The sequence below is a fragment of the Leptidea sinapis genome, chromosome 24, assembly GCF_905404315.1.
Source record: "Leptidea sinapis chromosome 24, ilLepSina1.1, whole genome shotgun sequence".
Classification (NCBI taxonomy): domain Eukaryota; kingdom Metazoa; phylum Arthropoda; class Insecta; order Lepidoptera; family Pieridae; genus Leptidea; species Leptidea sinapis.
The window spans coordinates 8,379,753-8,395,816 of NC_066288.1; the positions used below are offsets into that span (position 1 = coordinate 8,379,753).

The 16,064-nt window shown below is 35.1% G+C and overlaps 1 protein-coding gene across 1 annotated transcript in view; it reads right to left on the reverse strand.

The window, feature by feature from the left end:
- Nucleotides 1-2,498: 2,498 nt before the first annotated feature.
- LOC126971792 (facilitated trehalose transporter Tret1-like) overlaps nt 2,499-16,064 on the reverse strand; it is a 56,274-nt gene continuing 42,708 nt past the window's right edge. Inside the window, exons 6-8 of the mRNA XM_050818212.1 lie at nt 13,900-14,095; nt 9,910-10,093; nt 2,499-8,350 (exon numbers count right to left, since the gene is read on the reverse strand). Of these exons, the coding sequence (XP_050674169.1) occupies nt 8,168-8,350; nt 9,910-10,093; nt 13,900-14,095 (563 nt within the window). The 3' untranslated portion in view covers nt 2,499-8,167. The remainder of the gene's footprint in view (nt 8,351-9,909; nt 10,094-13,899; nt 14,096-16,064) is intronic.

Genomic DNA, 16,064 nt, shown 5'->3' on the forward strand with positions numbered 1-16,064 from the left:
CACAGTACTAGCTGACCCGGCAAACGTTGTTTTGCCATATAAAGTATTTTTAGTGGTCAACCGTTTTTTTCAGACCAACTTTTTACATCGGACTATCACGAAAAAGTCTCTTCATCCTTAATGTTAATATTGACACTCACAAAAATGAGGCTTTCTATTGGTAACACTCAAAATCAAATTAACTTTATTTAAAAAAAAGGGTTAAACTAAGCGATTCAGCGGTCACTATAAATATTCATTTAAAATTACTGAATTTACCGAATTATGTTCGTAAAAAATTGAGCTCGTGAAAAGAACATATAAGAAACTCAACGGCCATTCTTTTCAATCAATTGAGTATTTTACAATGACTGATATATATATAACAAATTAGTTATGAGACTAAATTATTTCATGAAAAGTAATAATTAATTATATACATATATAAGTATAAATTATCGTATATTGGAGGATTGCTTCGTGAACATGGTGGTCGTGATTACTGTCACAAAAAGTATCCAACAAATACAATGATTAATTAACTATAACAGGTCGATCTGGCACCACAAACAGCACCTGTTCACGAGTTGACGTATGGATTAGCCATCGTTCCCTTCGCACATATTTTAGGGAAGGAGACTACCCGGCACACGACGCCACCGCAAGCAATGCCATTCAGTGAGCATGACGAACCGAAGGAGTGTCCGCGCAAGCTTTTACAGCGACATAGGACGTGGGCCGTGGAGCAAAGACTACGCAACAACAGTCGCGGCGCGTCTCCTATGGAGTCTCGAACCTCGTGTGGCCATATTTATAAGGCTCGGTGCACGTGCACGTGTTTTCGAATAATTCTGTTTAACAATATTTTTATGTTACAATGTAATGTAATCAAATGATCACTTATGATTTAATTCTAGAATAAAACTATAAATCTTTTTATGCTCGTCTTTACAAAAGGTGTGTATTATTTGTGTGGTTATATAGTGTTTGAGCCGATATACATAATATTATGTATTTTTGTAACTCCTGCGGGCTTTGCGTAGCAAACATGAATCGCTCGCAAATTGCAGCTATCTTTTCCTACTCCTTGACACTTATCGTTATATTTTGGATCATACACACTATACCTTTACAAATTATAGGCTATGTTTTATTTTGATGTGTAAGCTATATTATTGTAAAGTTCCATTGAAGTCCATTCTGTAGTTTTTGTGTAAAGACGTAACAAACATACACACATACTCACCAACTTTCGCATTTATAATATAAGTAGGATAACTCAGTAACGGTCCGATTGTTTACATTCCTTATTTCGTCTCGTTGGCCTTAGTATAATAGGTAACAAAAATGTGATAGTTGTTTATACCGTTTCTTCTCTCTCAGCGTGTACATTGTTTCCGAATCTGTGGTACCACTGTGATATCAAAATGTATTTGTACTGTGAGTACAACCTGGGCATTATCTGAGTTTAGTGATTTTTTGGTTTGGGTGATAGCTATCAAAGAGTGACTGAGCGAATTTTTTGTGAAATAGGTATATCTTAGCGTCGGCACAAAAATGGTCCTTTCAGCAAGACTCACCACCGGATCATAAATCTAGCACACAAGCGTGCTAGGAAATTTTTCTGACTTCATGAATGAAGACTGACCTTCATCTCGTCCCGATCCTTGTGTGATTTAATATGTGATTTATAGTCCGATTTAGATATAATGGCATGCTCTAAGTGCCATGATAACTTGGCGTCCATAAAAGAATTCATAAAATTGCCAGTGAAGAAGTTTCCCATGGAGAAAATGCGTGTTTCAACTGAATATAATGGCCTCATCGTTTAAGAGATTGTATTATAGCCAGTGGATATAATTTTGAATGAGTTTTAATTTTAAAGCGCTATTATGCATAAAGTAATGGAGACTACAGTATTAAATTATATTCGTGCCATAACGCGCGGCCTAAGGTCATGCAAGGTCATATCAAATAAAACAATTTGTATTTCGGCCGGTATTTGAGAATATGAGCAGTGTTTGTCACTCGTTTATTCTTCTATTTCATACAAAAATAAACGATTTGGTATGTTTTTAAAGTGTTCACTTCATCTACAGGATCTACTTTACAGTTGATAGCCTGCTCGACCGCAATATTTGCATACCAGGAAATTGACTTGAGATGTCGCTCTTGCAATTCTAAACAATTTGTTATGTTTTATATGTGATAACCCTCACTTCTGGGATTAATTATACAAATAAAATTTGAAAACAAAACCCACAACCTGAGAGTTGAACAAAGCATACCACATTTTATCAGTACGATACGTCACGACACAACTGATTTGGCTCAGTAGGGAGGGCTCGCACGGAACGCGATAGGTCGCGGGTTCGAGTCCCGCATCGTTCATAAAATTTCGTTTTCAAATTTTATTTGTGTAATAAAAAACAAATCTCTGTGTAAATATGTATGCATGTAAAGAAAAGAGTTATTTAGATTACAAATATTTTTATTGAATATTTTGCTTATCTACATACTATAAAGCTTTAAAAAGCCTAAAAATAACACAGCCGTAGAATACATAAAATCTGTTTCAATAATTAATTCGTATGTTAATTAAAATACAACTCATTCAATTCGTCGATGGCTAAATCCTTATGCTACCTTAAGCCTACAAAAAAAAATATTCACAATTTTAAATGAAAACTTTTCTATACATCATTTATACGCTCTTGGCAAATATAATGTAAAGCCGCGTCATTTACTCATAATAGTGAAAATATCCGTGCCATAAAATAATAAAAAAAAAAACAGTGATAATATGAACTAGAGATTAACGCATCACAAGATGAAATGTATAGTAAGACGATAAGATTCTGACCACATCACTATGCGCCTGTCGATCGGAGACTTGGTGTGAGATCGATAGAGCGTACATTAACTTTGCTCAGACTTTAAAAAAAAAACACTCGTTTTTGTTTTAACCAGTGGGAGGCTCCTTTGCACAGGAAGCCGGCTAGATTATGAATACCACAACGGCGCCTATTTCCGTGAGATAGTAATGTGTAAACATTACTATGTTTCTGTGAAATTACTGGGCAAATGAGACTTAACATCTTGTCTCAAGGTGACGAGCGCAATTGTAGTGCCGCTCAGAATTTTTGGGTTTTTCAAGAATTCTGAGTGGTACTGCATTGTAATGGGTAGGGCGTATCATTTACCATCAGACGAACGTCTTGCTCGTCTCATCCCTTATTTTCATCAATTAAAAAAAAAGTGTAAACGCGAACTTTACTTTTGCATTGGACTGTCTTAGCTTAAGCTCGGCATAATTTCAACTGTCAAATGATTATTAAAACGTCAGCAAATGTTATAGTTAGCTAAGTTTTACGTCAGTAAAGTCTAAGCAAAGTCTAACTAAAGGGCGTTCCCAATATACTATCTACAGAAAGAGATAAATTACTACCTTCTACGGTCAGTAATTAGCTGTCAATAATCTGAAGCTGTCCCAATATACCCGATAAGTCATTCTTATCGCCTTATATTACGGACGCGTGAATTGCAATTTCCATACAAACTTCTATCGCTTGTAAGCTATACGTCCTCCCATTGAAGGACAGCGTGCACGGATAAGGTGAGTTACCAACGATAAGTTTATTTGGACAGAAAAGTCAACGATAGTTAGGATTTTTATCTCAAGTAGGCCACAACCGGAGATAGACTGAATATTGGGAACGGCCCTAAATACATCAGCACATACTCTATCTCAGCCTTAGGGTTAGAGCTGAGAGTAAGAGATGAGAAAGAACGTCCAATACACTTTGCTCAGACTTCACTTACGTAAAACTCAGCTGTCAAATGACGACATGTGAAACGAAAAACGAAATAAAAAAACGAAGATTACGCTCAGCTTACACTCAGCTAAGTTTTAAGTAACTGAGTACAGTTTGAGGTGTGTTAGTACGCTCTATAGATCTCAGACTTAGGCGAAATGTCTCATGTATAACCCGTGCCAATAAAGAAACGAATCAAAAATGGCGGACACTCCCACATGTAATATCACCTAACTGACATCCCTATTTCCCTATTCATTTATTTATTGGCACGAATTATACCTATAACTAATGTTCTTTACAAAAGTTGTCATCTATATATGTATAGCGTAGACCATTGTATGAATAATACAATAAGGTAACGCTTACTTGCAATATTACACTTACCCCCTCATTCATAATGGTCCGCTAACTTTAAACAGCCGCATAGGAGTGTTTTTTCTCATTCTGACTTAGGTCAATAGAAGAAGACAGAGTGAGAATTATCAATGCTTTAAGTTAGCAGACTATTATGAATAAGGGGGTTAATTTTTCCCTTTACCATATAACCAGTGGGCGCCTCCTTTGCACAGGATGCCGATTCGATTATAGGTACCACAACGGCGCCTATTTCTGCCGTGACGCAGTAGTGTGTAAGAATTATTGTGTTTCGATCTGAATGGCACCGAAGCTAGTGAAATTTCTGGAGAAATGAGACTCAAACTGACGAGCGCAAGAGTAGTGCCACTCAGAATTTTTGGGTTTTTCAAAAATTCTGACCGTAATGGGCAGTGCGTATCAATTACCATCAGGTGAACTTCCTGCTCGTCTCCATCCTTACTGTAATAAAAAAAAACTTAAGAAAAAGCTTTTAGCTTTGATAAGTTCTTTATGTCGCTTAACCTATAAACCTTCTTTGGTAATATAAACTATGATCTTGACTATTTAACATAGGGCTCAAAAAAATAATGTTTTTTTTATGTTTGATTATATAAGTTTTTATCAATTATTATACATTTTCTTCAATCTGTTTTTGTTTCATTCGTTTATATTTATTATGTATTATATATACATTTAGATATGTATACTTAATATTAATTTTGTTTAAAATATTAATAGTGTAAATAAAATATACTCAGGTCAGTTGCTAGTGGTTCTATTGCTATGCTGCAAAGATAATCATTTCCAATAAGGATTAAAAAATATTTTTAAATCCACGTTTTCGATACCCTATCTATTCTTAGTTTAACTTACTAGAGGTAGACAAATCTACCCTTTTACGCTTACTTACATTTCAATAACCTATCGACATAAAGCATTGGACTATAACTATATTGGACATAACTATGGATAGATAAGATCTTGTCATTAAACGGTGACAGCACGGTATCCGTAACTAGAGATACGTTATTGAAAACGGCCGTTAATAAATTACCATTCACATTTATTTTCACGTAAGGGCTTTGTAATAAATATTATCGAGAAGTACAAAACAAACATTGAAATCATTCATCGATAATTTTAGTTGCATTACCTACAGTTATATATACAGACTGTTTCTTGCCATTTCATGTCGTTAACGCTATTTTTATTACAAGAGGCGACATGTTTCTTTTTACCTCTCTAGCTTAAAAAAGGTAAAATCAGGTTCGGTTCAGGTCGTTATTTTTCCTTTCGTAACCTAAGTCTCTAGTGCTAAGCAAGGGCCAGGCACTTTGTCAATATTTAGTTGTTTTAAGGAGACACGAAGGAGGTATTACATAACTTTCTTCTCCGGTCAATGGTAAAAAAGAATATAAACAGAAAGATAGTGGTAAATTTAACAATAATTTGTTACTATCGGTAGACTTAATATCAAATATTTTCTCTAAACATACATACATGTGTAAATTTTTGTGAGTTTGACTCAAAAATAGACAATTACATTTTCACGCGTTTTAATCTTAAGGCCGGATTCACCATTGAAGTTGAACGAGATTAAAATACTTTGAACTAAGCTGATGCCTGTAAACGAGTTTACAAATTCAATTCTGGCTTTACCAACACTAACCAAACGCATTTATAGCCTAAACGCATTTAAATACTGACCGCCGAATTTTGAACGTCCAATTATTTGATCGCGTACTGAGCAGGTGTTGTCGTTATCGTAATAGAAACATTAACATTTAACAAATTAGATTTTTAACCGACTTGAAAAAGGAGGAGGTTCTCAATTCGATCGGTATTCTTTTTTATGTATGTACACCGATCACTCTGAGATTTATGATCCGATTTACGTAATTCTTCTTTAGTTCGATGCTAAATGGATGCCATTTAGTCCCATAAAGTTTCTTATAAAGACTTAAAACCTATCAATGGGTAGCACATATAATCAATTAAATAGTAAATAAATAGTATTTTATTAATATTAAAGGTAAAGGTTTGCAAAAGAGGTGTATTAAATTAAATTTTTAGTTATTTGATACTTATCAGTTTTTGATATCGTTTTTGAATCGGGTTTTTTTAAACGTAGTTTCTTTTTTTGCTCATACTTTTCGATGACAGTATTGACAGGTATTAGATACATTCTGAGTTTACGTCAACACGCTCAAAAGGTATTTGTGAAATCGCTTTGTGTTTAATCGAGATCAAGACTGGCATTTGAACTCGTTAACGTAAAACTGAGTTTTAATGAACTCAGTTTGAAGTGACATTGGTGAAATCGGCGCTAAGTCTTTTATTTAAATCAATAAATAATGTAGATTTTACTAGTGTGCCCCGCGTCAAATCATTATAGTAGCACTAAGGTAGCCTTCTGCTGGCATTCTGATCATGCAGTGTAATATTACCTTCTTAGAATACAAACCCTTAATAATTAAATATATATAATGCATTTAATATAAATAGCTATCAATCATGACTTTGTTTTTAAGCTTATGTATAGACTTGACTTCAAGAAGAGTGAGATTATTCCTACCATTATTCAGTTGACTACTGGCATCAAAATATATTCCATCTCATGTTAAAGTGCTTGCAATACGAATAAGCGACACTATTATATATTATATCTAGACTTTACACAGGTTTGTTCTTAGGTTCACACTTTACTTAAGTAAAACTTAGCTGAGTGTTAACTTAGCATAATCTAATGCCGTAGCTAGTGAAATTACTGGGCATATAAGACTTAACATCTTATGTCTCAAGGTCTTGAGCGCAATTGTAGTGCCGCTCAGAATTTTAAGGCTTTTCAAGAATCCTGAGCGGCATTGGATTGCAATGGGCAGGGCGTATCAATTACCATTAGCTGAACATCCTGCTCGTCTCGTTCCGTATTTTCTTAAAAAAAACAATCTTTAATTCCATTTTTATAATCATTTAACAACCGAAAATAAACTGAGCTTAAGCTAAGACAGCCTGAGGAGAACCAAATGCAAAAGTCAAGTTCGCGTTTTATCTCACTCGACTAAGTTTTACTTAAGTAAAGCCTGAGCAAAGTCTTAGTACGCTCTTTAGAACTCAGCCTTAGAGACGGTTATCAATGTCAACCACTATTTTTAGTTCATAGCATCTGGAAGTAATCTAAGCAAATTGTAACTTTAAACTGGACCATTTTTATTGAAGTCTCCATTCTCTATTTTAGTTTTCATACTCTTGTTTATTTTATTTTGTTCGATTCGCTTAATTGATTGAAATTGAAGTTTGCAAATTAACTGAAATCTAATTGTGTATCAAATTGGAATGAAACCATGAAAACTGACACATTGTCATTGCCAAAAGGAATAATATATTACGCACCTAGGGAAAAAAGTAGGTAATTCTCACCCGCGGAATGTAGACAATCGCGGGTGGCAATATCCTTCTTGTCTCTCGTGGTGCGTATACGATTTTTCTTTCCCATCTGGATAAAAAGCTCGCTTTTAGTCTCTGGTACGAGGGAGAAAAGTGGCTGATTCTCTCCCGGCGAGACGACTTTTCATTCGTACCAGGGACTAAAAGCGAGCTTTTCATCGAGGTGGGAATAAATAGTTTTTTACATTTACATTTACATCACGGGTTACTATCCGCAACTCGACGACTACAGCGCGCCTATTTTGCGTGGTGAGGTGGGCGGCTAATCCTGCCAGCCCTGCTCCTTACATAGCATTATATGTATATGTAGAACTTGTCATAAGATGGCACTTCAGTGCAATAATATATAAAATATACCGCTTTAAGAGTTATATAGTCTAGCGTGGTCTTAAAAACTAAAACTTGCATTTAAATTAATGCGTGCATTTTATAATTTAAAACTTTAACCTAATATTCCTTTGTTCGTACATTAATGACAGACCTTTGAGGCTAATACTTAATAATCACCTTAACAACACTAATATTGGCACAGGAGAAGTTCGAATAACTTAAATTTACAATTTTTTTTAAAACTTTGTTTGCACATTCTGCAAATTAATGTTTTCCTTTGATTTTTTGCCGCGAAAATGCTGTTCGATTTCCGCCAGGGATTTGCCCTTTGTCTCTGGAACCATGAAAAGGACGAAGAAGAACGCCACAGCACAGAATCCTGCGTACATCCAGAATGTCCCAGCTGATGTTAGAACATGCTGTAACAAAAGTTTGATAATTATAATACACTTAATCTTGATTTTCCTTTGAATCGAAAAAGAAGAGCTTTCCTTTCATTTTTTTTCTATAAGAGAGGACAAGATGCTCATGTGTTGCAAACTTGCAAGGCATGGATATCCCCAACACCAGGAGTCAAGAGAGGCGTTGCCGGCCTTTAAGTTGGTAATTCTCTAGGTATCTTGTAGGTCTCTAAGTCATTCGTCCGGGAAAACTGTAGCTGGTAATTGTACGTAATTCCAGGAAATCATTCCAAGCCACAATCATGTCGAAATTGAGTTAAGAACACAAAACTGGTCACGTGATTCATATTACCGGACTGACAAAAAATAGCAGCCCTGCTGTCACTCTTTAAATGACATCATAACTTAGTAGCCCAACCCACATGTATGGAATACACTAATAATTATTATACTTTAAACACAAATTCCTTAAAATGTGATGTTTGTGGCTTGGAACGTTTTTCAGAACTACAACCAATTGATTCCACAAAGTGGCTGTGCGAAACAAGAAAAGAAAGTCAACATGATGCAAGTGGAATTTCACATTTTGACGTGATGTCAAATGTGGATGATGGGAACAAGCAGCCGGTTTCAACCCGTACAAGTTTTTTTGTTGAAGTTAATATGTGGAAGTGAGAACTTCTTGAAGTTGAAAAGATAACATTGCTATTAATAATTTGTTCGTGGATATGATACAAGTACCTTTACTATCTTTTTGTTTTTTTTTTTTGGTACGTTACAATCTCTTGATTATTTACTAAAAATTTACAAAATAATAATAAATGATACAAGAAAGTTCATGAACCTTTTTAAATATTTTAGTATTTTTAGGAAGATATCAGCAAGAAGAGCTGTTTCACCTGAATCCTGCCGCCGAATTCCACCTTCGCACGACACGCCACAAGTTAGGATATCATCCCCACCATCTGGATGTGTGGCGGTCCTCCGCAGTGCGGTTTTCAAGGAGCTTTCTTCCACGTACTACAAAGCTGTGGAATGAACTTCCTTGTGCGGTGTTTCCGGGACAATACGACATGGGTACCTTCTAAAAAAGCGCGTATACCTTCCTTCTAGGCCGGCAACGCTCCTGTGATTCCTCTGGTGTTGCAAGAGAATGTGGGCGGCGGTGATCACTTTACACCAGGTGACCCGTACGCTCGTTTATCCTCCTATTCCATAATAAAAAATAAAAAAAATCTCTTGATTATTTACTAAACATTTCATTGCAATTCACAAACCACAAATAATGATAAGAGAAAGTTCATTAACCTTTTTAAGACTTTTCAGTATTTTTAGGATGTTCCTAATAATTTGTTAGTGAAAAAAATACACACAAACCACGAAATATTTTTACAAGCATCAGTATGAACTACATCTGTTTTGTTTTGTTAGATTCAGCTACTTGTTTTAAGTTTTCTGCATGGTTTATAATTTAAAAATGTTTCCAGTAAATGTTGCATCAAAACATGGAGCCAGTGCGTTCAAGGCAAAATATTTTTTTACCACAGGCTATAGATATATTATGTAGTCAATATTACCTCCAATGCATGATAGCTCTTGATAACAGTGAACATGGAAAGTAAATTGACAGCGCTGGCCATTGCTGACAGCTGGGATCTGTAGTTGGTCGGGAACAGCTCTCCCAGGAGTAGAAATGGTAAACCACCGAAACCAATAGAGAACCCCAGCATAAATATGACCAAACTTATTATGGGCAGATATCTGGAAAATAATATAAGGTATTAGTAAGCGGCATAAAAGTCAATTGTTTTCTCAAAATTGATTCCTTTAGAATTCTTTTTGATGTCATTTCTGATATACTAGATACTACTACCGCTTAGGAAACAAATGGCGCTCTGAGAGAACTATTACTAACTAAAAATACACATATAACTTATTAAAAATATACAATATTGTACAGTCATTTCTATCGCTATAAAATATTCATAATCTAGTCCCAGGCTGTACGATCACTTAGATATTCAGCTGTGGAGTAATAGGATTTACGACAGCCATTTTTTTATAAAACATTTAAATTTATTTAAAGATAATGCCTGAACAGTGGCTGGGACTTTATTATAAAAGTGTATACATATACCTTTAAAGCTATTATGCATCTTATGAAGCCTACTAGAATTAGTTACAAGCAATCCCTTATTTCTAGTGTTATAATAATGAAAATCACTATTAAGAGCAAAAAGGTGACGATTTTTGTGAACGTATATTAAAATTTCATAAATGTACTGACAATGAACAGTCATAATATTTATTTCTTTAAATTTTTCTTTGAGAGACTGTCTATAACCAAGCTGATATATAGCACGAACAGCTCTCTGCTTAGTTTTAGAATACAAAATAATAGAATATAAGGGTACCAGGAAATCATTAACACCATAGCCTTATAACCTTTGCCACGCAAACGTATTTTAGTAATTCTTTTCAATTTCGTCACACGTTTGTTTATGTATGTATATATACCTAATGTATCGCTCAACAAAACACTTACTAACTCGACTTAAACGAGTAGTGGGCATAACAAGCTTATGTTTGTTCCTCGTGTTAACATTGTGAGTATCGCAGTTTCTAATAAATTCGCTAATGTGGCTATGAACACACTAAACATTATCAAGAATATTTTAAGATTCAACAGTTAAAATATATATTTCTTTAAATTTTTCATTTAATGATTATTTAGGAACTACGTTATAAATAGCGAAAGCAGACCTGGTCTGCAGCACAAAGATGGTAACGGCTGCACTGTTCCCGTAACAACCAGGCTGCCAGAACAAGTAACAATGCACAATCAAACTAAACCTACACCTACAAAAGCGCGTAGACCCGTCCGGGTCAATATAAGCCGGCATTTGTGACCGAATCTGGAAACTTCGATGGCTCGCTCGTTAGACAAAACATGTTCTGTGGTAATTTAAAGAATTATGCGTTATTTTACGGAAATCCATATTTATTCAAATGCTGTGAGCATTTTTGAGTGTAAATTTCGCTAAGATTCGTCTTCAATACATTCGACACGTGTTTCGCTTCTACATGAGGCATCCTCAGGAGATGTTTACTCGCCAAATTTGGGTCTCCTGCTATAATTTGGCGAGAAAAACTACTGCGTAGATATTTTATTATATATTATTATATCAATCAGAATTCACGGACAAGCAAGCAAGTTATTGTAACAGCGACCGAAGACAAAAGCCACAAATTACGTCTATGTTTATTCTTAAAGAAACTAGATGGCGCTACTTATACCATTTAGTTAATTGAGATTTTAATATTTAACTACAACATATTTCAACAGAATATGTATCAACTTAGACTGTTTTTACATAAAAATTTCTTTTCACCACCCAGTATTTAGGTTTTTACATTGTTTTCCGTAAATGTTGCCATTATGAAGTTGCGTGAGAGCTTCACATTTGATCAAGATCTCTATATGACTGAGTGATGTTTTAGTATTCCGTTTGAAAATAGAGGGCGCTTAAAGTTAAGAGACCGCATATTGATGTTTGATTTGAGTAACGTTTCTGTATCCGGGAATAAGGTATATCATATATCTGCATTGTTTGATATTACAAATTATCATTTATTAGCATGGAGCAGAGATTAATGACACAAAATTTGATTTCTGTTAAAGTTAAAACTATTGAAATCCATTCAGAGCTTGCAGAGTAAAAAATAATAGCTGATCTAAAGAATAATCCTTTTTAGAGTGTGCTTTTAAATTTAAATGATCTTGTCGCGAACCGTCAAGTTACTAACAATAAGCATAACAAAACATTTTTTGTATCTATTAATAAGTGGTTTATATATTGTTTAGACACTTAGTCTTCAATATTGAGTGATATGAATACAAGTGTATACGAATATTTGGGACGCCTTTTGACAAAATCAAAGAGAAGTCAACAAAACAAAAATATAATTTATCTATTCACATGATTAATAAAAGTTGTGATGTTGGTTTGCATATATATATATTTTCTACTCCTCTATCATCTGTCATATCTATATCTGTCAATTGTTAATACGAGTAATATACTCGTAAGTAGGTACATACGTTATTGAGTCTTTACAATTAAAGTTTTAAGCAATTTATTATTTAATTTTTTTTGACAATAAGAGACGAGACGAACAGGACGCTCACCTGATGATAATTGATACGCCCTGCCCATTACAATGTAGTGCCGTTCAGTGTTTTCGAAAAATCCAAAAGCTCTGAGCGGCACTATAATTGCGCTCGTGACCTTAATGACATAATAATATGCTAAGTCTCATTTTCCCAGTAATTTCACTAGCTACGGTGCCCTTCAGACCGAAACACTATATATACAAAATAATGCTTACACATTACTGCTTCACGGCAGAAATAGGCGCCGTTGTGGTACCCATAATAGATTAGCTAGAGCTGGCATCCTGTGCAAAGAAGCCTCCCACTGGTAATTGCACTTGGACGCCTTTTACGACACCCTTCAGCCTGGGACTTACCTATTCTTTTTATGCTCCGGGGAAGCACAGGGCAAAATTATTTAATTAACATTGAAGTAAAACTTCTTTATCGGCGTATGAGACAAATTTCATAGTGAATCGTCACGATTTCCGGTTACGCGCCATGTTGTTTTTGTTTTTAAGGGCAACAGTACTGACTGACAAATAATAATAATAATAATAACTTTTATTTCTCACCAACAACCAAAATTACAATATAGCGAAAACTTAGAAATACAGGGGATACATAAGTTTTGGTTGTGGATCGCTGGTGCCTGTGGTAGGTAATAAAATACCTGTATTACTGGTCACCAGGATTCCACTTTTACACAGTGACTAAAAAGCTTGAAATTTCAAAGGATAGTGGTAAATGTGTGTGTGTGTGTGTGTGTGTATGTGTGAGTGTGTTTGTGTGTGTGTTTGTGTGTGAGAGAGAGAGAGAGAGGGTGTATGTGCAAACATGCACAACTGACAACTCTGTCATTTAAAGGTTTATTAGTACTACATACACACTACATACTACAACAGAATACTTGAATAGAACTTGAAATTGAAAATAGATAAAAAAATAATTTCTACTAGATTCACAGTCAGAATATTTAATTTCAATGGACTTATACATTTACTGTAGATACTTATTGATCAGAAGTTTCACTTCTTACGTGTGCACACTTACACACATATTTTTTAGTTAAGTATTAGTAACACTACTAACCACCGGGGTATGAAGACCACCCAAGTACCACCCTTACCACGTAGACGTCTGGCATTCCACATCCGCGCGTTTAGTTAGAAATTTCTTGCCTCGCACAGCCACTTTGTGGAATCAATTACCGGCTGCGGTTTTCCCGAGCAGATACGACTTAGGGACTTTCAAGAAACTAGCATACTCCCACCTTAAAGGCCGGCAATGCATTTCTTGACACACCTGTTGTTGTGGATGTCCATGGGCGGTTGCCTCATCTCTCCCCATCAAAAACCCAAAATGAAGACCCCGTATTCTTCTAGGGGTATGGAAGACATAAAGTAGAACTTACCCCATCCAAGACTCATGCTTGAACTCGAAGAAGAATGCGGCTCCCATTGAGAGCATAGAGACGCACATAGTGACAGCAGACAACAACAGAAGTGGCCGTCGACCAGACCGGTCTACCAACATCGTACTCACTCCGTTGCTGAACATCTGAACTGCGCCTACTATTATCGTGGCTGTCATCGCGTTGAGAGAACTACCTGGAAATGGAAATAACGATTCAGTTTTTCATAAAAAGAGGCTCATCTGATGGAAATTAAAAACAGCTGCCCGTGAAAACGACCAAAATGACCCAAATAGCCCAGTGCTAAGTGACGCTGTCTACTAAACTCGAGGTCCCGGTTTCGAATCCCGGTAAGTGCAAACATTTATATGATGAATATGAATATTTGTTTAAGAGTCATGGATGTTTATATATATACAGCGGCGTGCATATCATATAGGCAATTAGGCAGTGTCTACCTCGTTATAATCCTAAATAAATATGGCACTAGTGTTAAAGTTAATTTACTACCTACGGTAGGCAGTCTACAGACTGCATATACGAAGCAAGCAGCGTTTCATACAACTTATGTCACGCAACTACGACTATTTAGATCTACAGTGCCTACCTTGCTGGAAAACCAATGCACCCCCCTGTATATATATAATCTGTATCTCTGAAACGGCTCCAACGATTTTCATAAAATTTAGTATACAGGAGATTTCGGGGGCGATAAATCGATCTAGCTTTCAATTTAAAAGAATCTAGTTTTATCCGTGTTTTAATGAGAAACAGCTACAATAACATTAGAATACAAAGGTAAATATCGCCAGTATATGCAAGACTATAAAAGCTCAGGTGGGACATTGGGTGATCCGGTAATCAGAAGATCCCGGTTCGAATCCAGATGTCCTATTAGTTTTTTTTTGTTTAAGTTTTGTACATTCTTAAAAATTCGAGCAAGGCTCGTTCGTCCGGATATTATTAATTATATAAGTAAGGCGTTTCGACAAAAAACTCCTTTGAGAAAAAATTATATATATAGAGATGTGTGTAAATAAATTCTCGAAAAAGATCTCGGAGTAATATATTCGACAGAAATATCAGCTTAACCGGGGCTTTAGTTAAAATAATACCAAAAGCAACCTCAATCGTATGAATCGATCACGCCTACGATAAAATATACAATAAGATTTACGATTACGAAACAATACTCTGAAATCGGATTTTACATTTGTTAAATTTATTTATTCAACTCAAATGAAATGACAGCGTGTTTACATCAACTGTGAACTAATCGCCAAGAGCGAGGCAGATTAATTATAGTTGGGTTAAAGGGTGCTACGTCGAATTACAAAGTAAATTTAATAGAAATCTCCCAAAAACTAGCTCTATTATTTGAAAGAGACTATTTTAAGAGAAGAAGTGAAAACAACGAATAAAGGAAGAAAGGAAAAAAAATGAGGATAACAGTTAACGTCTATGTTAAGAAATGCACGCACACTAACACAAAGTGACATACAGATCGCGAGTGTAAGACGTAGTTTGTCACGCACACTAAAGTAAAAAACCTGGCCTGTTTTCATCGGTTGTCTAGCTCTATCTAGACGTATAAATTATCTAAGTTTAAATCTATATCCAGACTGACACTTCGCTGTCGCTCAATCTTATAGATTAAGAAAAAAATGTATTATTAAAAGTAATAAAAAAAAAACAAATTGAAGACGCTCAATAGGATAAAAAAAAACGGTATTTAATAACTTCGAAAAATTGCCCATTGAAAGATCATAATTCCATTTCGACACGTTTAGTAATTTTTTGTGTGATGCACTTCAAAAAAAGCCATTTTCATTTTATGTTGTACAGATATTTACTGATTTCTTCTGAGTTAAAACTAATTGTGTAGGTACTTAGGAAACGACATCCATATAATAATAATTTTACGCGGGGTTAATCCAATTTAATTTAATCTAATACGCCATTCTAAGATCCTTAAGACTGTATCTTTCGTACCTTAGCTTTCTTTCGCCGGTAATCGTTAAATATGGTAAGTCCATATTTAACGATTACCGTTTAACATTTAATTATTTACTTAAAATTTAAATCGGGCTCCCTGGGGAAGTCTTAAAATTTTCATAATAAAATGTAGGGTACATTTTGTTTATTTTTCTGTACCTCTCACGACA